The following is a 22,914-nucleotide window of genomic DNA, read 5'->3' on the forward strand; positions in this document are numbered from 1 at the left end:
TCAGCTGCTCTGGGGAGTGACTGCACGTGTCACACGAGCTGTGTTTTAAGTCAGGCCATTCCAAACATGGCTTCCAAATTCAGAGAAGGATCCACCCAGTCACTTTCAGGACATGCAATAACAGGCAGGCAGAGTGTTGGTTTAATTTTCACTGACACTGAGGCTTGGTACTAAAATAGAATCATCAGTGCCCCTGGAAGGGGGCGGGTCCTTTCAGACTCTGTTCCCCCCCAGCTGTTAAAATCATCATTAGGAGGTTTGATTTTGACCAGCGCACGTATTCTGTTCCTTCCTTCCTAATTATGCTAGGACGCCTCTGCTCAATGAACATGCCTCCAGATGGAAGGCTCATTTTTCACCCTGTAGACAAGGCAGCTATAGGAAGAAATACAAGCTTAGTGTTTTTGATGTTTGGAGTAAAGTGCCAGGATGGATACTGATGGGCCAAGACAAGTCTGTAAGATGCCAAGAGCTCTCGAGGTCAAGATGTACCATCCCAGGACAAAAGGGAGCAGTTACTTCAGCAAGGGGAATCTCCTAATAAGGTTCCCTTTATCCACACACCCCAAAATTGGTACAGACAGGGATGTCTGACCCAGGCTGGCCATGGCAGAAATGACATGGCACACCTCCAAGGGTTTAACTGAGGAGGGTTAATGAGGGAACCCCTTACAGAGATGTGGGAAACATTAGGGGACCCACACAACACAGTGGCATTCAGGGACTACAACAGCAGGAAGTAGCCACCACCTCAGGCCTGAAGGGAAGGGCTGGGGAGAGCTGGAGCCATGGAAGGCAGCCCCAGACCAGAGCTGTGCCTGTCATGGCCAGGTAGGGCAGGTGCAAGGGGCACAAGTACCCACCCATCTCCATTCAGTACCTAGTCTGAGGGTGACCCCCATTGGCCCACCTGGAAGCCAGGGAGCCTCTGAGACTCTCCCTGGGGCCTCAGAGCCCAGATCAGGGCATGGAGTGGTACCCAGGGCATGGAGCGATGGAGAAGGAGCAACACAGTGCCTACATGGCAGTGGGATGGGACAGGGACAGAACAGTGGAAAGGCTATAGGAAGTGTTTAGAATATCAGTACTTATAAGGTCTTTCTGAAAGCTGCTCTCTGCAGTAGTCTTGGCCCTGAAACTTACCTGTTCCCTGAGGCATTGGCAGAACATTATAAGACCCAGTCCCTTGGATTCTGTCTAGTGGCCACTCTTAATTCACCCCACCTCAGGACCTTGCAAGTCAGAGTAGTTGGGGAGGCACAGATGCTGATGGGCCACAGCAGAAAGAGGGCCACAGAGGGGACAGATGGAGGCCGCTGACATGGAGAGGCTTCAGAAGCCACAAGATGTGGACTGTCCCATACGGGGCAAAGCTGTCTCTTCATCCATGCAGTTCCACAGGACTGAACTCAGGCAAAGTCAGGTAGTGGTTAGAGGGTCACTTCACTTCAGTGTAAGAAGCGGTTTTCTCAATGCTGTCCTCCGACAGCTGTCAGACAATGAACTTCCCAACCTGTTAAGTGAGGAGAGGCCACTGGGAAGGGCAAGCTGTCAGGTTAGGCTGCCTAGGTTTGAATTCTGGTTTTTCTGCTTATTAGTTGTGCAACCTTGGGTGAGATAATTGATTTCTCTGTGCCTGTTTTCTTCTTCAAAAACAAGGGTGACAATCAGTACCTATTAAAATTGAGAGTTGCATGGATTCATGCAGATAATCCACACAAGGGACTTCAGATGGAGTCTGGTTCATAATAAGTGCTCACCAAATGTTAGTGTTTTACTATCATGATTAATTTTCTTCACTTCTTCATCATCTTCAAGGAGGCTGTGAATGAAGCTGCCCTCCCTGGGTGAGGCTGGAAGGCAGTCAGCACCCAGGCTGTATAACCCAGACTGGGTTCAAACCTACTGGCTTTGAGGGGTGCCAGCTGGGGATCTTTTGGAGACTCAGTTTCCTCATAGGAAAGCAGTATTAACACTGATACCTACTTCACAGAGGCATCACGGTGTTCAGAGGAGATATTTCCTGTAAAGCATGGGGCCTCACACACAGTGTCGTCGTTAGCCCTGTGGGAATGGATGTCCTCCGAGGCCTGTCTTGTTCTAACATTCTGCGAGTCTTCCGTCCTGATACTTGGTGTTCATTGGAAACTGGAGAAGCTTGTTCCTCCTGTGGCTGGCTTTTGTTTCCTCTCTCCTTTCCCTCTTACCTTTCTGCTTCTTTCCTGTCCATTTCCCTCTGCCCTAGGCTAAAGTGGATAATGAGATCCTTAATTACAAAGACCTGGCCTCTCTCCCCAAGGTAAAGTCCATCTATGAGGTACAACACCCCTACCTCATTTCCTACGAGCCCCATTCCAGATACACTTCCGACAAGATGCTGGAGAGGTGTGGCTATGGAGAGGTATGGTATCTTGGCCCTCCCTCGGAGGCTGTTGGAGGAGAGGAGGGCCCAGGGGTCCCCGGTCCACTCTGTCAGAGACACCTTGGCCTCTACACTGTTGTCGCCCAAACTCTTGTAAACTGGAATTTACAGCCATATGTAAAAATCAAGCAGCCTCATCTAAGTCTGACTTTTCTTGAAAAAATCAGAGCTGGTGACACGATACCAGTATTTCTACCATGTGGAGATGTGCCTCTCATTCCCCACCTGGCTCAATGGCCATGTAGGTTTTTAATGCCTGTAATCAGTTTTTCTGTTTTTTTCACATGGACTTAAGTCCCTGTGCTCAGAGCAAGAGACAATTTTATAGCCTCAGCATGAGATGACATTTGAAATAATTAAATGGTTGGTGGACATTAGGAAGTGTCCTCTGAAGGCAGGGTGGCTGTGATCTTGGTGGTCTTGGCAGTCTGCGTCCCAGGAGGTTTCTGATCCTGTCCCAGGCCCTTGAGCTGAGATTGTCTGGAGCTTAGGAGGAGCCCTGTGGCCTGGGGGACAGGACCCAGGCCCTTGTCCTGCTTCACTGCTGTCCCCTTCCTCTCTGAGGGGATAGGGGCTGCATTTGGCTTGAGAGCTCAATGCTGAGACTAGGTTCTGGCCCCTGAAATGGGCCAGAAAAAGAGACCGAGTGTCTGGTAGAAGCTAATTCCCCTGAAGTCAGAGATGGTAAACGGGCCCATGGCGAGCCCCAAATTTGTTCTGTTTCACTCACAAACTGTCTTTTTAAATGTAAGTTAGTTGTCAGTGCTAAACACTGGGAGAGCTGACGTAAGAATCTACATTTCTGGCTTGCCTTGGAAACATAAGAAACTGCGTTAACGCCGGAGGGGTGTTGCAGCCGGGCCTTGTGCTGGAGCTGAGCGGCCGCTGCCCCCTGTAGATGGGCTGTTCCTTCTCCACCTCCTGGCCCCGCCCACCGGCCCAGCTCCCACGTGGATGGCACTAGCCTGGCCCTTGCTTGGCCTTACATTTGCTCCCTTACCCTGAGCGCCCATGAACCACAGTGGGGTCATGAACTGGTAGAGGGACAGGGAAGGGTCATGACACATCGCTGAGCTTGCAGTGGACAGGCCTGGTCCAGGTGAAGAGCCTACCCCTTGTTCCTGAGGGACCCCAAGCCATCCCAGTCCCTCTCTGGGCCTTGGTTTCCCATTACGAAAGAAAAGCAGAATCTCAAGATTTCCTACCACCTGTCAGTGGTGCCATCATTTTGGAGCTCTGAGCGAGGCTGTCCCCTGGAGAGGGGCAGCTGCAGGGCCTCCCTCTGTTGGCACGTCTAACCACACGCTGTCCTGCGCTCTCTCCCTCCTCTCTTTCCTTCCGCTCCTGACACAACTGCCTTCACACTCTTCACTTCTAAGTCGCTCGGAACATTATCTCCCTACTCCCAGGTAATTAAACTGATTTTGGGAAATGTTTTATATAATCGTGTCCCTTTAGGCTGACCAAGAGACACCCAGTTTCACCCCTCCCCAGCTGCGTAGGAGCCTGAGCCCTTGACAATGGTGCTCCCCAGCCAGGGCAGAAACGGGGGCCTTAGGACTGTGACCTGGAGGAATTGGCTGTGGCATAAAGGGCAGAAATGGCCAGGGGAGACCCTGATGTACCCTTCTACCCAGAGATAGCTTCCCTGCTTCTTCTCTGATCCTGGGCCAGGAATCCAGGGACCTGCGGCACAGGTTCCATTCAAGGGCCTCTGAGGGATGGGCGAAAGCCCTAAAAATTCTTGTGAGTTTCCTCAGTAACCCTGGGAGGGGTGGGGGGGTGTCTCTGTATTCAGAGGGGCAGCACCATGCCCCAGCCCCTAGACTTCTGGATTTGGTGCCACTCCCCCACCTGCCCACTGGGTCCTCAGTCCACAGGCCCACCTAATCACTGGTCTTGCTCACAGCCCTGCTTCCTCCCACAGGACATCTATGAGAACCTGGACCTCCAGCAGAGACGGGCCTCCAGCCCTGGATACATCGACTCCCTGACCTACAGCCTTCAGGGCATGTCTCCCACACTCTCCTGCTCGCCCCACCACTACTACCACTCTGGTAAGGAAAGGGGAGAGCCAGGGGACTGCACAGTGGCTCAATGTCCCAGCTTCAGAGACAGCACAGGGCTTCCCCAAGATCTGTGTCACAGCATGGCCCTCCTCTGGAGGCCTGTGGCCACCCAGATCTTGAGCTGGGCCTTACTGAAGCTCTGCAGATGCCCCCTGGCAGGGGCACAGCAGGGGTATGTGGTGCTGAGATGCAGCGGGAAGGTAGGTGGTGAGCTGCCAGAAGAGGAGAGGGGCAGGCAACCAGAGGGCCTGGCTGGGAGGAGACTGTGGCCTTAACCCAAGGGCCAGCCCGACCGAGTCCAGCCAGATCACCTTCAGCTGCCCCAAGGCTAGGGGCAAACAGGTGCTTGGGTGGAGGAAAGGTGGGGGGCTGAGTGGCACAGACACCTTGCTGAAGCTTGGTGGGGTTGATTCTTAGAACCTACCTAGTCTGACTCTGTGCTGAAGCAAGGAAGGAGGCTGGTGCCTGTTGCTGAGACCTGGTGCATGAGAGCACAGCCCCTCCCCACCATCACTGCTGTCATTCCCTCACTGCTGCCTCAGCTGCCGATGCCAGCGCACTAATGCCTGTTTTCTCTGTGCCTCTATTCTCTCTGGGGACCATGCCTGCGTGCTCCAGGGCCCGAGAGTGGCTGGAGCTCTCCATACCATAGCCAGTTAGAAGTGAGGTCCTCCACTCCGACCTCTTACCAGGCTCCCAAGCACTTTCACATCCCAGGTAGGCTGCCAGCCCAGGATGCCAGCATAGGTGCATACTCTGGGGGGTCATGGGAATCCTGCACTAGCACCAAGGAGAAGCCAGTTCCTGGGGAACGCTCCCTAACCAGTCACATGCACTGACCCATCCTGCAGTCCTGACATGCCCATGAATCTTAGTCCACCCCCAAGAGAACCAGCCTTGACAGGACCACCAGGGAGCAGCCTAGGGATGTGCCACGAATGTTTGAGGGACAGAATTGATGTGGCAGGAACCGTGCCAAAAGTCATGGGCTTTTGGGTCAAAACTCTTGGGACCGAATCTCAGTTCCACTGCTTATGAGCTTGTGACCTCAGGCCAGTTACTCAGCTTCCCGCAGCTTCTGCTGTTCCCCCTGTAAAGTCAGGTTCTGCTCTGGGTCTTGAGGTTGCAAATGTGCTCAAACCAGCCCAGATCCTGCCTTTCTGCTGTTTCTGTGTAATGTGGGGAAAGAGTAAACAATGACTTAAGAGGATAATCTCAGGCAATGATATGTGCAGTGACCATAATAAAAGAGGGCATGTGATCAAGTGATGGTGGCAGGAGGCTCAGAAAGGGCTTCTGGGAGGAAGTAACATTGAAGCCAAAAGATGAGAAGGAGCCAGCCACTCTAAGGTCCGAGGAAGAACATCCTGGGCAGGGGGAACAGCAGCTGAAAAGGGCCTGAGACCCTGAAGGGGCAGCAAGCCAGCATGTGTGGAGGTGGTGAGCATGAGGAAGAGTGGCAGCAGAGAAGAGGCAGGGGCTAGGGACCTCTGTAGGTGGGGTCTGGGTGAGGCTCTGCCCTGTGTCATGGCGGCACCGGGCCCAGAACCCAGCCTCCCAGCTCTGAGCTCAGGTTCTCGCTCACTTCTCCCCAGGAGCTCCTCCTGCTGTTCCATCTATACCTTTTTCAGTGGACTAGAAAAGATCCTATCCTGTCTGTTTCTGATGTGCCCAAAGTTGCGAATCCCAGAAGACCACCAAGGAGCCAACACCGATGCAAAAGCAAAGAGCCTTTATTCAAGCCAGCTTGAGCTCAGTCTCTCATCTACACCAATGCAGTGGCAAGATGTCAGAGAAAGAGAGCGAGTTTCAATACCACAAAGGTTTTATGGGGTTCTAGGGCAGTTGGTGGGGTGATGGTTGTGGCTCTGGCTGATTGGCTGGATCTAGGGGTAGTTGGTGGGGTGATAGGTCATGGCTCTGGTCAATTGGCAGGGTCTAAGGGTGGTGGATGAGCCCCTTGCTGACTGGAGAGGAGAGAGACCAAGCTCTGATTGGGTGAAATAGGATCCGGGTCCCGATTGGCTGAGGTAGGATCTGGGTCCCAATTGGCTGAAATAGAATCTGGGAGCTTGCCCCTTCATTCTCCCCTTTCTCTGGATCCTAAGAAGGGACCCAATCATGGGTCTAATAAGGTTTTGCAGTTGTAAGGAGATAAAGGCTGATACTGTTGTCTTAGCACCATTAGCTGGACTCTATTAATTCTATCTTTAATTAAAGTTATCAGTTTATTGAGGATACATGGTCTAAAGGTAAGCAGGAGTAACAAGATTACTAGGGGCTTGTATTGAGCCTGGAGGACTATTAGTTGGATGGCCCCCATGTGGTCTCTGACAATCTGGACCAGCCTGTTGATGATACAGGGCCTAAGGGTTAATAAAAGGAGTAGGATGGCAAGGGGTCCTTGAATATTAAAGATAATTTCCTGCCTTGATTTCTCTCTGGGACACTGGCACCTTGGTTCGGGTGCACATCAAAAGACTGCATGCCCAGCCTCTAAGGTGGGCTGAGATATTGTCTATTTGCTAAAGAATCCTGCCTTTTACTATGCCGACTACAGCTGGGTCTGCATGCTAAGTCAATTGCTCAGCTTGCAAAATTACCTAGTCAGATCTGAAGGAGGAAAGACAGCACCTAGGCCTGGGCCTTTTAGTATGCTAAAGTGAATCTTATACATGATTACAAATGATTAGCATAATAAAACATGTGCTACTCTTCTTTATCTGGAACATTAACTGATCTCACTGAAGAATGATTCTAGAGCTTAATGTTCAACATAGTTTTAGTAGGGGGGGTTCCAGCATGTAGTTACATTGCTCTGATTGCAAATATCCTGCCCTGCCCCCTCCAGAGGCTCTCACCTTATTCTGTCTAAGCCTATGGTCCCTGTCTCATTCTCCCCTCTACAGATAGAGACCCTAGCTGCTGCTAGGGAAAAGGGGCAATGACTGCTCTGGCTGCTTCGTGCTGAGAAGGGGGCGCAGTAAAGGGTGCAGCTAGGTCTCCATCACTGGTCAGTTGAGAGGGCCTCAGAAAGTTGGCGCTTCTATTCTGAGTTTCATTTCTATTACTATTTGCAGTTTTGTGGCTTCTAGGCAAGATTAAACAAATTGTGTTATTAAGTTAAGTAGCAACATCTGGAGTTGGATTTTCTATTCTGGAAGGACAAACTTGATGAGATTAAGAATGCATGGCTGAATATGAGAACTAGAAATATGAAGACTCTAATTGAGAATCATAGTCAGGTTTTATGGGGAAACTAGAATTCTGGATATTAGGATTTAGTATAGATAAAACAGCATTATTGAAACAACACTTTTCTCTAAAATCACCCTTATTTTTATTAGAATTAGCCAGATTAAGAAAACAATTAAGAGTTGGCTTGATTATTTGCATAAGTGCAGCAAGAAGAACAATTGATTACATAGGCTCTTTTAAATATGCCTTGCTGGAACTTTTTGTAAGGAATTTCAGATTGAACTTTTAAAGGCCTCTTGAGGCCAGACAGCCAAGCCAGACTTGCCATCAGGTTTTGCCTGCAGTACCTATAGATTTGGGTGAATTCCTCTCTTCTTGAGGTTCCTGTGCCTGCCAGGAAGTGATCTTCCTTACTCACCTGGTAAGGCTGCTGGAAACTCCGTAAGCAAGGTACCAGGCCAGTTCTTCCAAGGGGCTTTGTTGCCTTTATAAAGTCAATCTTAGTTCCTTAAAGCTGTCCATATCTGAGTTTATGCATGTGTCTCTCAGGTATGACATTCCAGTCAAAGCCTTGGTAGTATAACCATTGTTTTTAATTAGTCTTCTTACAAGGAATGCAGGTTCTTTTTGAACTTATGCAAATAAACATACCGCCATGAAACATAAAACTACTGAAAGCTTTTAAATTCTCGAGTGGTCAGGTAGAGAGAAAGATAAATGTTTCAATTCTGCTTATAAAGGTATTGTCATTCATGAACCTGTTGTCAGCTTAAGAAAAAAAGCTTAAAACACTTTATTAGCAACATCTGAAACAAAAAGTCACAAAACCATCTTCCTTAGTTCACTTAATCCTATGTAACCAATACCTATTCTGCTGAAATCTAGTTCTTTACTAGTGTAGGAGTAATAAAACAGTGGCTATAAATGGCAAAAGACTTACAAATGACAATGGTTAAAGATCTGATGAGAGCTTACTGCAAGACAGTAGACATAAGGAAATTCGGATATTTCTGTAAAAAAAAAAACATTCAGTAACAAAGCTTAGCATCATTCCCTTTGACAGTGCTTTCCAGGTAATTAAGCATGTAAGTATATATCAGATAAATAAGCCAAATTAATCAAATACTTTCTCCAATGAGAAAATAAATTCCTCTGACATGTTCCAGGGGCCCTCTGGAAAATATCAGAGTTAACTAGAGGTAAAAGTACCTTTTTGCATTTGACTTTTTTTTTTGGCACTTGCTTAAATAGTATTATAGGTTGCTATGAAGCAATACTTTTCTATTTAACCAAAATGACAAAATACCTCAAAGGCAAATAAAGAAGTTTACACAGTTGTTAGCAAACTTTAGCTTTTAGTCTTTTTAATATTAAGATGTCATTTTCTTAAATACACAGACAACTCATTGAGACTTTAAGCATGAGAAACTTCTTTGATAAAACAATTAGGAAGCTTTTTGCAATCTTTCAACATTAAGAGCAGACTAACAGTTTAAGAAAACTTTGTCTTTTTAACTGACAACAAAATTCTAATTTTGCTGTGTACTTGATACCGAGATTCATTTGCTTTAATTTTACATAGCATGACCATACTAAATTCTTCCAAAGCTTTCTACAACCTTCTTCTTATATTTAGATTTCTCTTTCTAAATAAACAGCTGTACTTTACAATAAAGTTACTTTCTTTTTATCAAAAGACACGTTCTTTAGCATGCAGAAATGTTTTCCTTATTACTTTAAGTAGTTTTAATTAGAACTTAAAACCATTAGGTACCTTAATTTCTAGTGAACACTGAGAAGCAGGCTATTGTAAACTGTTACACTAGCATTCTTTAGATTGACAAATTTATGAACATTTTATAATTTCTGTAACTATGAGCTTTGCAGCACAATCTCTCACTAAACATAAAGTATATCAACTTAGCAAAACTTTAAGATTTTAGGTTACTACAAAGATTCTCAGGCTGCAGGTAGGTATACACACTGTAACACACAATTAAAAAGGTGTTCACTTGCCTCACTCATTTAGTTCACTCATTCGTAACAACTATGCTAGATTACTTACAAGACCTTTACTGAATATTAGACAAAGCCAAGCCTTTAAGCACTTTATTCTTAAAAGATTTAGCAGATAACATCGACTTAAATGACCTTAGATAAACTTAGGCAGCTGATAACTACAAGGACATGCCCGCCTCAGGCAAACCCAAATTAGCATTAATGCTTAACAATTTTTTATCAGATTTTCTGGAAGTTTTAGAATGCCCAATTTTCACAAGCGCTTGTCTTTAAATCAATTTCGTTAATACCATCCAGAGGTAGAAAGATATTTTCAGTTACACGCTTAGACACACAAACATACAGACTGAGACATAATGATAAGGTTCCCTCTGGCAGCCCGCCAACGTTAAAGGACGGCCACTCGAGGTGCAGAAAACACGAAATTTTCTCTTCCTGATGTCCGTGCTCAAATTGTAAGCTCTCTCCCTAACATCTAAGAAAAATGGTCTGTCATGAGAGACAAGGGGGTCATCTGCATCTGTCCCATTTCTTCTGTCAACAAGACTAAGACAAACACGACAAACAACAAACAGACGCCTACAGAGAAGAATCTGCTGCAGCTGCGGAGGCAAAACTGAAAGTAAGTTGAGAGCCTGTTGGACTGCAGCAGCAGCTGACTTTCCTCACAGATGAGGACCTTGTCCTTCAGACAGGCAAGGAAAGTCTCTCAAGACCCCTGGTCGGCGACCCGCCAGCGCGTCCGCATAAGTCAATGCCGACCCAGACACAGATTGGAGCTCCTACAGGCTTATACAGGCTTGTTTCACGAACAAAAACAGTGAGACACAGATAAAGACAGAGTGAGACACAGGTAGACAAGGACAGACAGATAACTGAGTGCACTCACCAGCCAGCACAGGGCCCTCCAGGTCGGGAGTCCTGGGGGTCTCTGGGATCCCAGACGAGCCCCCAAATGTTGTGCCCAAAGTTGTGAATCCCAGAAGACCACCAAGGAGCCAACACCGATGCAAAAGCAAAGAGCCTTTATTCGAGCTAGCTCGAGCTCAATCTCTCATCTACACCAATGCAATGGGAAGATGCCAGAGAAAGAGTTTCAAAACCACAAAGGTTTTATGGGGTTCTAGGGCAGTTGGTGGGGTGATGGTCGTGGCTCTGGCTGATTGGCTGGATCTAGGGGTAGTTGGTGAGCTCCTTGCTGACTGGAGAGGAGAGAGACCAAGCTCCGATTGGGTGAAATAGAATCTGGGAGCTTGCCCCTTCACTGAGGGGCTGGGAGGGCAATTATGCTGAACTGTGGCTGCAGCCTTTGGGGGCTTTCACGTGGATGGAGGCGTGGTCACTGGGTGGGGGCAGGGGACATCTTCCTGCATGCTGAGCTCACGCCTGCCTTGTGCCTGCCATTCAGGCCTCAGGCCCCATCCTCAGCACCAGCACCGTCCATTCCTCTCCATTCACCATTCTTAGAACCTAATGGGTTGAGGTTGGAAGTTCAACTTTGGAAGTGAAAGTTCATCTGGAGAAAGATGATGGGTCTTTGGGAAACGCTCGCTCTCTCCTCTGAGATCAACTGACCGACTATCTCCTTTTCTCTCTCTCTCTTTCCTCCCTCTGTCTGTCCCTACCCGGTCCATCTGGAAGCTGGAGAAAGTAATATCTACCAGACGCCCCCAATCTACAAATGGCATGGTACGGTGAGGGGCAGGGAGGGCCCAGCCAGGCAAGGGGAGGGGGCAGTTGATCACTTGTGCAGATGGCTGTACATGGGCCACCAGGAGGGACCCACGCAAGGCTGCACCTCCATCCTGCTTGTTTTTCAACCCCTGATCACTCAAGATGAATTGGGGAAGGAGCTTGGTGTCATTTGAAAACAGCAAGGAAGACTTCATGTCCCCTAAATTCCTTCCCACCTCCCTCCCAGCCTCCTTCCTGCTGCCTGGTGTCCTGAATTCTGTGGTCAGAGCGACCTTGTCATATTCACATACCCCTGGGAGAGTCACACTCCAAGGCACTGATACGCACACTTTGAGGTCCTTAGAATCACATGGGATGCATCCAGATTCCTGGGCCCCACCCCAGACTTAAACTGAATCACTATTATTTATTTGTAACAGTTTCTCCAGGGGATTCCAAGGCCCAGTTCTGCTTGGAAGCCACTACTTTAAGCTATTCTCAGTCACAGTGTCCTAAGAGCAAATGGAGGCTTGAGGGGAAGGGGGTAGGTTAAAAAAAAGGATCAGGGCCCCAATGCAGGTACCTTCATTCATTTATTCATTTAGTGTTTCTTAAAGAATAGTCTGTGGACACCCTGCAGCTGAGAGCCTTATTAAAGGATCAGATGCCCCAGCCACTCCCCTGCCCCAGACATCCCCAGTCAGAAACAGGATGTGGCCTGGGGATCTGCGCCCTAACCAGCTTCAATCATGATTCCTACCTGCACTCCACATGAGAACCACCAGGTTATTCACAACTGGACCGCCTATTCCTTGCTAAAGCACGTACTAAGCTTCAGATGGCTAAACGCATCCCTTCCACTAAGGATGTGGTAACCTAGCTGTCACCCTGCACCATCCTCACATCAGCTAACAGAGGGGGGCACAGAACTGGAGGAGCACAGAGATGGGAGCAAACAGCCTGTACCAGGATCTGTACTCACTGAGCTGGTGGAGGGGACAGTACAGGTATAAACTAGCTCTGGGTACTTGATACCTTAGACAATTTAGACAAACGTCCTCAATTTTGAAGGGGGCTGGGCTGGGGTCCAGGTGAGTCTGTGAGCACATGTGTGTCTGTGTATGGCTGTGGAGGACATGCCATGTGTCCTGAGTGGCCGCAGAAGGCACTAACCATGAAAAAGGTAGTTGGTCCAGAAAAGGCACTGGGTCCCAAATGCCTCAAGGACTGCATGGGATTTTCCAGGTGTCCTCTCAGGGCAGTGCCAAAGCCGGTCCAGAAGGAGTTCAGGCTGGAGGTGGACTGCGTGGACAAGAAGGCATATGAACAGGCTGAACAACACTGGCTGGGGTGGGAGGACTACCCAGGACCCAAGCCAAAGAGGATTTGTGAGCTTTGGAAACAAGGGCTGTAGGGGAGGGTGCACAGCCTGGGGCTGTCTGAGGGCTGGTCCCGAGACCCTCAGCTGCTCTGGCTGCACGGAGCATAGGTCTTACTCCTATAGCTTCTCTCCTGAGGAAGGGTCAGGGGCCTGCTCATTTCCCAGCCCTCTCTCTGCCCTAGTCGGCCTCTCACCAGTCTTTGTTCTGTGCTGAAGTCACTGCCCCAGAAGGTTTTGTGCCAGTGCTGGGTTTGATGGTCCATGTTGTGGGCTCCAGGTGAAAACTTGAAGCTCGCCGGCACCTGAGCCGGCAGACCAGTTCTGATACTCACAGATGAGGAAAGTGGGGTGGAGAGGGGCAGGATCTGCCAAGTGTCATGACTAAGTTGTAAGTGGCAGAGCTGGGACCAGAACCCGGTGCTGCTGCTCCCTGTCCAGTGCTCCTTCCTTCAGGCCATACAGTCTCCCCAAACAGGATTTGGCATTTCAGTCTAAGAAGGTTGACCTGACTCGATGTGTGGAATAGTCCTGCTCATCTAGTGATTCCCACTCTAGAAGCGGCTCAGATCCACAACAGGCAGGCTGGATCCTAGAGGACGAGGAAGGTGAGGGCAAGGACTCCCTGGGGACCCACCTGATCTTCATGGAGGAGCCATGGCTTTACATTCATTCAGGAGCAGACTGGGGAGTCCTAGCATGGGGTAGAAAGAGTCCTGAGCTGGGGTCTTGTCCAGTTCTGGTCTGATTTGCTGGGTGGTCTTGAACTAGCCCTTTCCTTCTCTAGTTTCAGATCCCCAACTGTAAAATGAGGGGCTTGGCCTGTTTTTCCAGCACCAGTTCTCCGTGGTCCAGATCCATGGCCTCACTCCCCTGGGCTGGAAGCTGGCTGAGATGGGAGAATGAGTGCACAGGATGCTCTGCTTTATGAATCTCTCTCCTAGGGTCCTTTATAGGCGATCTGTCAACAGCAACCAAGAGCAAAACAAGTGAAGACAGCCAGGCCTCCAAGTACAGTCCAGCCTACTCACCAGACCCCTACTATGCTGCAGAGTCTGAGTACTGGACCTACCATGGGTCCCCCAAAGGTAACGCACCCCAAGGGGACCCAGGCCCTATCACCTGTGCTAGGGACACACAGGGCCAGGACAGTCACCCAATTCTTCACATGATCTTTCATTTACTTATTTAGCAAACATGTACTGAAGGCCAGCCACAGGCCTTAGGGAGGTCCTGGGAAGTCAGACAGACCAGGTCCATGCCCCTGTGGAGGAGACATAGGTCCCAGCTGGAAAGGGAGGCGATGTACAGGTGTAGGAGAGCTGACAGCAAGAGCACGCAGTCCAGCCCCGACGATGACAGATCTCTCAGGCACAGAGACTCGACTGCCGTGAGGTGGATGAGGAGAAGCTATGCCCGCAAAGTGTAGGAAGGCGTCTGCAAAGACCCAAGATGGGAGGGCAGGTTCCACTGTGGGGAAAGGAAAGGCTGCCAGCTTGACCTGAGCTCAGACAGGGAAGGACACTGGGGGTGAGCGGCCAGACCCCACAGGGCCTTGTGGAGTGAGGCTGGAATTTTAGTCTCTATCCTGAACAGTAGAAGTGGTGACACGGTCAGGTTTGCGTTTTTAAGAGACCACTTTGGCTGTAGTGTGGAAAACGTTTTGGAGGATGGGAAAGAGAAGATGCAGGGGAACGGAAGACACTTGTAGGGCCCTTGGCAGGGTGTCCCGGGGGTCCCCAAGGCGCCATCCCATCCAGCCAGACCTCCCAAGCTGCTGCTTTCAAGGGTGGGAGGAATTTTCATCGAGTCCCTCTTTTATCCAACACACACCTCTACTGCCTGAATGTTCATTCTGAGCAGTTTCACAGGAGCTCAGAGGTAACCCCTTCTTTACCCTCAAAAGTTCTCTATTTAGGAAAGGTGATAAAACACAAGCACAAATATAACCCAAAGTGGACAGTGATCAGTGCCCACGAGAGAGAAATGTTTGGAGGCAGTGCGGGCAGGAGAGACCACTTCCACAAGCATGAGTGGAAAGGCGGGATTTTAGATGAGACCTATTCTATCACACAAAAAAAGAAAAAAGAAAACTAACTCCAGATAGCTTAAGCCAAAACATGGGTTTTCTAGGTCATATGACTGAATATTTTGAGGCACAGCTGTATCTAGAGGTGGAAGAATGTCGTCACGACTTTCCTGTCCCCTGGGGTGGCTCTGCTCCCAGCATGGCAGGAGGAGGGGTGAGCTCCAGGAGGGGCAGGCTTACGTCCTGTCTGTGGCAGAAAGAGGACTTCTCTCTCCCATCGACATCAGAAAAAGTTCGACCCTGAGGCCTGTTAGCTCCTTTTGGGTGGCCAGCTTCACCTGCCCCTCGTGGCCAAAGAAGGGGGAGGGATGCAGGGCCTCTCCGCACAGAGGGCCCACAGTGGGGGGCAGTTCACCCAGACGCACTGTGCAGGGCCACTTGGCTGGAAAGCTGTGGAGCCAGAAGGAAACCCTTGCCTTTCCATGCTCTTCTGCCCCTTTACGCCCCCTCCCTGGGGCGGGCCGAGTGGGGAGCACACAGGGAGCTGATCCTGCCTCTCTGTTGCCAGTGCCCCGAGCCAGGAGGTTCTCATCTGGAGGAGAGGAAGATGATTTTGACCGTAGCATGCACAAGGTGAGCAGGCCACACACTGAAGGAGATGCTTGTATACCCAGAAGAAATAAAACTGGTACTCAAACAAGTACATGTACATGCATATTAATAGCCAAAAATTGGAAGCAGCCCAAATACCCACCAACTCAAAAATGTATATCCATACAGTAGAATATTAGTCAGCCATAAAAGGGTTGACGTACTTTTATATGCCCCAATGTGGGTGAGCCTTGAAAACATCATGCTGAGTGAAAGCAGTCAGACACAAGAGCCCACATACTGCATGATTCCATTTTTATGAAATGTCCAGAATGTTAATCCATAGAGACGGAACCAGACTGGTGATCACCAGGGACAAGGAAAATAGGGAAACGGGGAGTGGCTGCCTACTGGATATAGGGCCTTCCTTTGGAGTGATGAAAATGTTTTTGAACTAGAAGTGGTAGTTGTACTAAATGCCATGGAATTGTTCACTTTAAAATAGTTGAGTTTATGTTATTCAATAATAAAAAAATTTTAAGAAAACTAAAGATGGTGCCAGCAACTCCAAAAAGAGTCCTGCAAAGACTGCCACTGGCCCAGCTGGAGCCACCTGCCCATCATGAGGCCCTGTGGCCAGGGCGGCACGATCCTGTCATTGGCCAGGCCTCCTTTTTGTGCCCACCAGAGCCCCACCCAGACCACAGGACTACTGGTGAAAGCGGGGTGAAGTCCCACAGGAAAATGTGGGGCTGTATGAGGCAGGGACACTGGGAAGGCAAAAATGACAGAGGCTTGTCCTGTCTCAGAGTCTGCTGCCTGAGCCTTTCCCAGGAATGTCCCATTGACGTGTTCTTTGCTCCCCTCTGACTTCACCTCACTCTGCCCAAACCTCCAGCTCCAGAGTGGGATCGGCCGGCTGATTCTGAAGGAGGAGATGAAAGTCCGGTCTAGCTCATACGCAGATCCCTGGACCCCACCCCGGAGCTCCACCAGCAGCCGGGAGGCCCTACACACTGGCTATGAGATGTCCCTCAATGGCTGTAAGCACTGCCCTGGAGGCTAACTGAGGCTTTTGTCCCCACTCCATCCATGAATCTTCACTACAGCCTCACCCCGGGTCTAGAATGCAGACCCAGTGAGGGGCTGTATGCGTCACTAAATAAGACGATGCTCTGCCCTGAGCCGTTACTTCTACTTCTTTGGGTCATCTGAAGCTGTGATTTCCAATCAGGTTCAAGGTAAAGAAAAATATCTTTATGTAGCCTAATGCCGCAAAGATACAAGGAAATTGCCATGGGAATGAGGAAGGAGATATCTAAGCTGGCCTGTGCATACAGTAAAACAACAAAATTGGACTGGATCTATACTGTTGGAACTCAACCAAGAATTTGGAGAAGTGCAAATTGTAGCGCTCCAAAGTCTTACAACTACAAACTATTTATTGTTAAAAGAACATATGGCATGTGAACAGTCCCCAGGAATGGGTTGTTTTAATTTGTCTGATTTCTCTCAGACTGTTCAAGTTCATTTGGACAATATCCACCATATCATAGATAAGTTTTCACAAATGCCTAAGGTGCCTAACTGGTTTTCTTGGTTTCACTGGAGATGGCTGGTAATTACAGATATGCTTTGGTTATGTAACTATACTCCTATTATGTTAATGTGTGTGTGCAATTTAAGTAGTAGCTTAAAACCTATACATGCTGAAGTTACTCTACAAGAAGATATATCAAAGAAATAATCAATCTTCCCATGTTTTCTTCCGCCTGCTACTTCTATAGCTTTTCTTCTTCCTTCCTAATTACAACCCTTAAATAGAATTCGTGCCTCATATCAAATTTACCGAGTATCATAATTCTTCCAAGTGGTAAAGATACCTCAAGACAAATGCTGGGCATAGAAGCCACAGGGCATAAATATGCAAAGAAGTAAAAAGCTAACTTTTTCAAACAATAAGGCTTCTCTCTCACTTACCAACTTCACATTTCCCTGTATGGCCCCGGAAGATGACTGGTTAGCCAGAGACGGGTAAGATTCCTCAAGGGAGGAACAACCTAAGACAGGCACAGTCGCAGGGGGCCCATCAGGTGAGAAATTGGGGATCAACAGAGGTGAGGCTTAGAACCTCACCCCCCCGTTCTGAGAGAAATCTTCTGCATACGTGGATGTTTTATTGCCCTGGTCTAGCTTGGATTAACACATAGTCTACAGGCACACACCTGATCATCTACATGTGCTCTCTTACAACACTAAACTATGTTTTCTACCTTTATCTTGTATCTACCTACCACTTCAGCATTTTATTAAAAATAATAATAATAAAGAGAGAAATGTGGTATCCACATATAAATCAAGTATAAAAACCAAATGAGTATTCATATTTGAACTGACTGTTTAGAGTTCATAATGCATGAGCAAAACCGAAAGTTTCTGTGATGACTGCCCTTGTACTGTTCACTATGTAACTTATTCATTATGTAAGAATTTGTTCTACATGTAAAAACTTGTTTGTTATGCCTCAGAAGATTGGAGACTGACAAAAATTAGGCTTGGGGTGGAATAATGATTGTGCATTGAGCATTGACTCCCCTATACAGAATTTTATTGTCGTTAACAACCATTTGATCAATAAATATGAGAGATGCCCTCACAAAAAAAAAAAAAAAAAAAAAAAAAAAAAAAAAGGACAGACTTCCAATGGTAAAATAAATTAGTAACCGGGATGTAAGGTATAGCATAAGGAATATAGTCAAGATATTGTAACAGCCTGGTAGGGTGATAGCTGGAACCTAGAATTATGTATATAAATGTTCTACCACTGTGTTGTACACTTGAAACTCATGTAATGTAATACTGTGTGTCAACTACCCTTCAATAAAAAATAATTATTAAAAAAAAAAAAAAAACAACTTTATAAATAAAGTGAAAAAAAAAAAAAAAGATACAAGGAACTGCCTCTTTTGGTAGTGAGCCTCCCATCACTGGAGGTTTACAAGCAGAGGCTTAGTTCAAGCACTTGGACCTAAAAGTCTCATTGTAAACTTCTCCCAGACATACACATGCTCTGTCTGCTTCATCTCTTTCTTAACCATCCTATTTCGAGTCAATACTTGATGAATAATAAAACATAACATTTATTATAATCCTGTGCACCAGGTATTCACAGATACATCATCACTCTTGGTCCTCACAAAGACTGGCAATGTAGAGGAATTATTATCACTCACTTTGTAGACGAGAGACCTGAACTTAAACCAGTTGCCCAAGGTCAGAAAGCCAGTAGGTGACAAAGCCAGGATCTTACCCAAGTCAAAGGGACTCCGAGGCCATAAGCTTTTCCCTCTTTGCCATTCTGCATCTGGGTTCTAGATGAAACTGAAGAAGATGGTGGTGGGGGTGGTAGTGATGATAAAGCCAATTTTATTGGGTGTTTTTTATGGGTCAGGCACTGTGCTAACACTTTATTGCATTATGTCATATATTCTTTACAGTAACCCTATAAAGGAGACACTATCCCTCTCCATTTTACAGATGAGAAAACTGAAGCATGATTAAATAACTCACAGAAGTTAGTTATCTACTAATGGCAGAGCCAGGATTTACTGATGAGTCTGTTTCTCTGTTTGATCACTGAGGGGCACTGTTGCCAACCGCTGGCTCTGGCTCTGTGCATTACACCAGTGCTGTTCACAATACAGTTCCATTCAATGGCATCCATGCAGTGAATATCACAGAGCCAGTGCTGGGCTAGGAGCTGGGCAGGGAAGAGAGGGCGGGGTGGAGTCCAATAGCTGGAAAATGGCCAGTGGGAAAAGAGGTAGTGATGAGGTCTGTCTTCCCCACCAGCCAGCATGGCCTGTATCGGAGCTGTGTCTGTCTGTCCCCATGAACACTGACTTTTCTCTCTTGCAGCCCTTTGGTCCCACTACCTGGCTGACAGCGGTATGTTCTACCTGCCCTTCCTTCAGCCACTGATGTCCTGTGAGGGTCAGAGCTAAGTCGGCTACAGGTTCCCTGTAGCTGTGATGACCATGCAACATGGATATCCCAGCAGAGTCCTGATCTCAAATAGTCCACCCTATTGTTTGTGAGAAATTAGGACTCAGTTTTTGATTCAGGAACCAGGGTTGCCATGCCCCATAGCTCCCAGAGAACCAACAAAGAGCTCTCAGCTCTTCCACCCACATGGCAGCCTGCCTGTCTGCGTTCTGAGCTTGACTCCAGTTCCAGGGCCTTTGTCCAGAGCCACCCTGTGGTCAGGACACAGAGGTTCACAGGGGAGGGTAGATGTGTGGGGGTAAGGTCAGAAGACTGTGAGTGTGTGCATAGGAAGGGCTTAGAATTCTTCCAGGGTGAGGCATCCCTGAGCCAGTCGGTTGCATGTCTGGAGAACAGTGGGAGGAGCTGGTATCCCACTCCTTCCCACAGGGCTGGGGATTAATATTGGCCATTTGCAGCCAGATGGCTTCAGGGAGGAGGAACCCTGGCTTGGAGCTCCTGGTCATTTGTTTTTCTTTTTAGATCCACTCATCTCCAAATCTGTCTCCCTGCCTGCCTACAGAAGAAATGGGCTGCACAGGGTAAGAGAGGCTGTGCCTGGAACATGGTCCCCAAGATGTGAACAATTCCAGCATTAGTTCTTTTGGTTAAGTGATTATTATGGGTGAAACTGGGACAAAGACCTTGGGGTTAGAGGTGGGTGTATTGAAGGAGCCCAAAGGCAGTGACTGTCTCCTCCCTGAGTGGAAGAGGCCCCAAGGGAGGGCCTGGGAACACCTAGTGTGCCTGATGGCAATTACTCCATGCAGGACACTTCATAAGCACTAACTAAGCATTATATAAGTACTTAACTCCCTCACGCTTTGCTATTTGCAAGGTAGTTTCTAGTAATAACCCTGTTTTGTAGATGAAGAATTGGAGCACGGAGAGGTGTGACTTCCTCAATCCCTCACACCTAGTAAGCGTAGAGCCAGGATCCGAGTCCAGGCCACCTGTCCCCAAGCCCACACCTGACTGCCATGCTCCACTCACCTGACATGGCTTGTAGCCTTCTGAGCTCTTTGAGAGCCTGCTTCAAGGAAGCAATGAGTTGGTTCAAGAACTGAAAGAGAAAGAACAGTATGTCTTGTTAGCACAGAGAGAAGCTGTGCAGCTGGACAAGTGGCAGGGGAAAGCAGAGCCATTCAGACACATTTATTCACAGAGCGCCCGCTATGTGCTGGGCACTGCTCTTGGAGCTGGGGCTCCTGCAGTGGGCAGAGTCACTGATCCTGTGGAGCTTGCATTTAAGCTGGCGAGACAGCTAACAAGTGAATGTGTGCTGTGGCGTCAGGTAGTGGCAGGTGCTAGGATGGCAGACAAAGCAATGGGGCAGAGACGGAAGGAGGTCAGAGAGCAGTGGCTCTAAACAAAAGCCTGAATGCACAGAGGAACTCACAGTGCAAAGACCAGCAAGAGCCATCAGATAGAGGGAAGTGCAGCGCCCCAGCTGCTGGTCAGGAGAACAGGGGTCTGGGACAGAATGAGCGTGGACACGAAGCCAGGCAGGGATGTTGCAGGGCCCCACAGGCTGGGTAAAGACTTCAGAGCATTTCCAGAGGTGTGCTGTGTGATCCGACTGGGATTTTTAATGAGATCCCTTCAGCTGCTGAATTGAATAGAGACTGCAGAGGAACAGAAGTGGAGACTGTAGGCCCGTTGGGAGACTATTTCAGTGTCGAGCACACAAAAGGGATCAGAGCTTCACAGTCGAGCCATGGCTGGTGTTAACAAACCCTCGTGTGCTGAGAAGCACACAGACCCTGCTCTCCATACACTCAGAGTCTAAACGTGTTCACGCAACAGACATCTATTGAAAACCTGTTATATGTGCCAGGTACTACTCCAGGAACTTGGAATACATCAGCGACCAAGTAAGACAAAGACCCCTGCCCCTGGGAGCTTATGTTTTTGTAGGGAGAAACAGAAAGCAAGTAGTAAACAGTAAAGAAGTCAAATTATATAGAATAGAGAAGGTAATAGTTGCTACAGAAAAAAAAAAAAGGAAAAGTTGAGCAGGATGAGGGGTTTGGGGAGGTAGTGACTTGCAATTTTAAATAGGCCTGCCAGGACAGATATCATAGAAAAAGTGGCATTTGAGCAATGAAAGAAAGCATGAGAAGTAATTCACCAAAAAATGAACATTTGTTGAAAGCCTCGTCCAGGCCCTAGGCATATGGCAGTGAGAGAAATCCCCCAACTTGAGACTGATGCTTCTGAGAGAGCGCCATGTCCCACCAGTCCCAGCCCCTTTCCTGGAGCTGGGTGAGCACCCCAGGGTGGCAGAGGTGTGCTTGCCTCAGGCCAGCCCTGGCTGTCTCTCCTGCAGACACCCAGTGCAGACCTCTTCCACTATGACAGCATAAATGCCATCATGCTCTTGGGCTTCGGATGCGTTGGTCAAAGCTGTGGGCTGGACTTTGACAAAAGATCGCTGCAGACTCTGGCCCCACTCTGTCCAAACCCCAAGTTCCCACTCCCTGTCCCTTCCCATTCCCTCCCTTTTCACCTCCTCCTCTCAGGCCGCTGGCCTTGGGGGATCTCCAGGCCATCTGTCCCAGCTGGGTCCCCAGAACTACCGCAGACTGCCATTGTCCTGCTGCGGCTGAGCTAGAGCCACCTGCTAGCCCCGCGGGCAGGGGAGCCAAATGCACATTGTTCCCAGCAAAAATTCCACCGGATTTTTGCTCTCTGCCAGGGATGCTCTCCCACCTGCCCCCACCAGCTCCCACGAGCAGGCTCAGGCAGGAGAAAGGGCCCACATCAGAACCCTGGAGGGAGCCCCCCAGAACAGGGGGGATCTCTCCCATGTACTTCACGATCTCAAATTCTTCTCATTTCTTTTTTTTTTTTTAATAATTATTTTTTTATTGAAGGGTAGTTGACGCACACTATTACATTAGATTAGTTTCAAGTGTACAACACAGTGGTAGAACATTTATATACATAATTCGAGGTTCCAGCTATCACCCTACCAAGCTGTTACATTATGTTGAGTACATTCCTTATGCTATATATTACATCCCGGTTACTTATTTATTTTACCATTGGAAGTCTGTCCTTTTTTTTTTTTTTTTTTTGTGAGGGCATCTCTCATATTTATTGATCAAATGATTGTTAACGACAATATAATTCTGTATAGGGGAGTCAATGCTCAATGCACAATCATTAATCCACCCCAAGCCTAATTTTCGTCAGTCTCCAATCTTCTGAGGCATAACAAACAAGTTCTTACATGGAGAACAAATTCTTACATAATGAATAAGTTACATAGTGAACAGTACAAGGGCAGTCATCACAGAAACTTTCAGTTTTTCTCATACATTATGAACTCTAAACAGTCAGTTCAAATATGAATACTCATTTGCTTTTTATACTTGATTTATGTGTGGATACTACATTTCTCTCTTTATTATTATTATTTTTAATAAAATGCTGAAGTGGTAGGCAGATACAAGATAAAGGTAGAAAACATAGTTTAGTGTTGTAA

The 22,914-nt window shown here is 47.9% G+C and overlaps 1 protein-coding gene across 1 annotated transcript in view; it reads left to right on the top strand.

The window, feature by feature from the left end:
- Window positions 1-22,914, top strand: part of LOC130682689 (actin-binding LIM protein 3-like) — a 62,699-nt gene that overhangs the window by 25,297 nt on the left and 14,488 nt on the right. Inside the window, exons 6-14 of the mRNA XM_057497560.1 lie at window positions 2,246-2,401; window positions 3,802-3,831; window positions 4,350-4,479; window positions 11,350-11,397; window positions 13,717-13,848; window positions 15,358-15,422; window positions 16,279-16,423; window positions 19,299-19,328; window positions 19,908-19,966. Of these exons, the coding sequence (XP_057353543.1) occupies window positions 2,246-2,401; window positions 3,802-3,831; window positions 4,350-4,479; window positions 11,350-11,397; window positions 13,717-13,848; window positions 15,358-15,422; window positions 16,279-16,423; window positions 19,299-19,328; window positions 19,908-19,966 (795 nt within the window). The remainder of the gene's footprint in view (window positions 1-2,245; window positions 2,402-3,801; window positions 3,832-4,349; window positions 4,480-11,349; window positions 11,398-13,716; window positions 13,849-15,357; window positions 15,423-16,278; window positions 16,424-19,298; window positions 19,329-19,907; window positions 19,967-22,914) is intronic.

Source organism: Manis pentadactyla, chromosome 2 (genome assembly GCF_030020395.1).
Source record: "Manis pentadactyla isolate mManPen7 chromosome 2, mManPen7.hap1, whole genome shotgun sequence".
NCBI lineage: Eukaryota > Metazoa > Chordata > Mammalia > Pholidota > Manidae > Manis > Manis pentadactyla.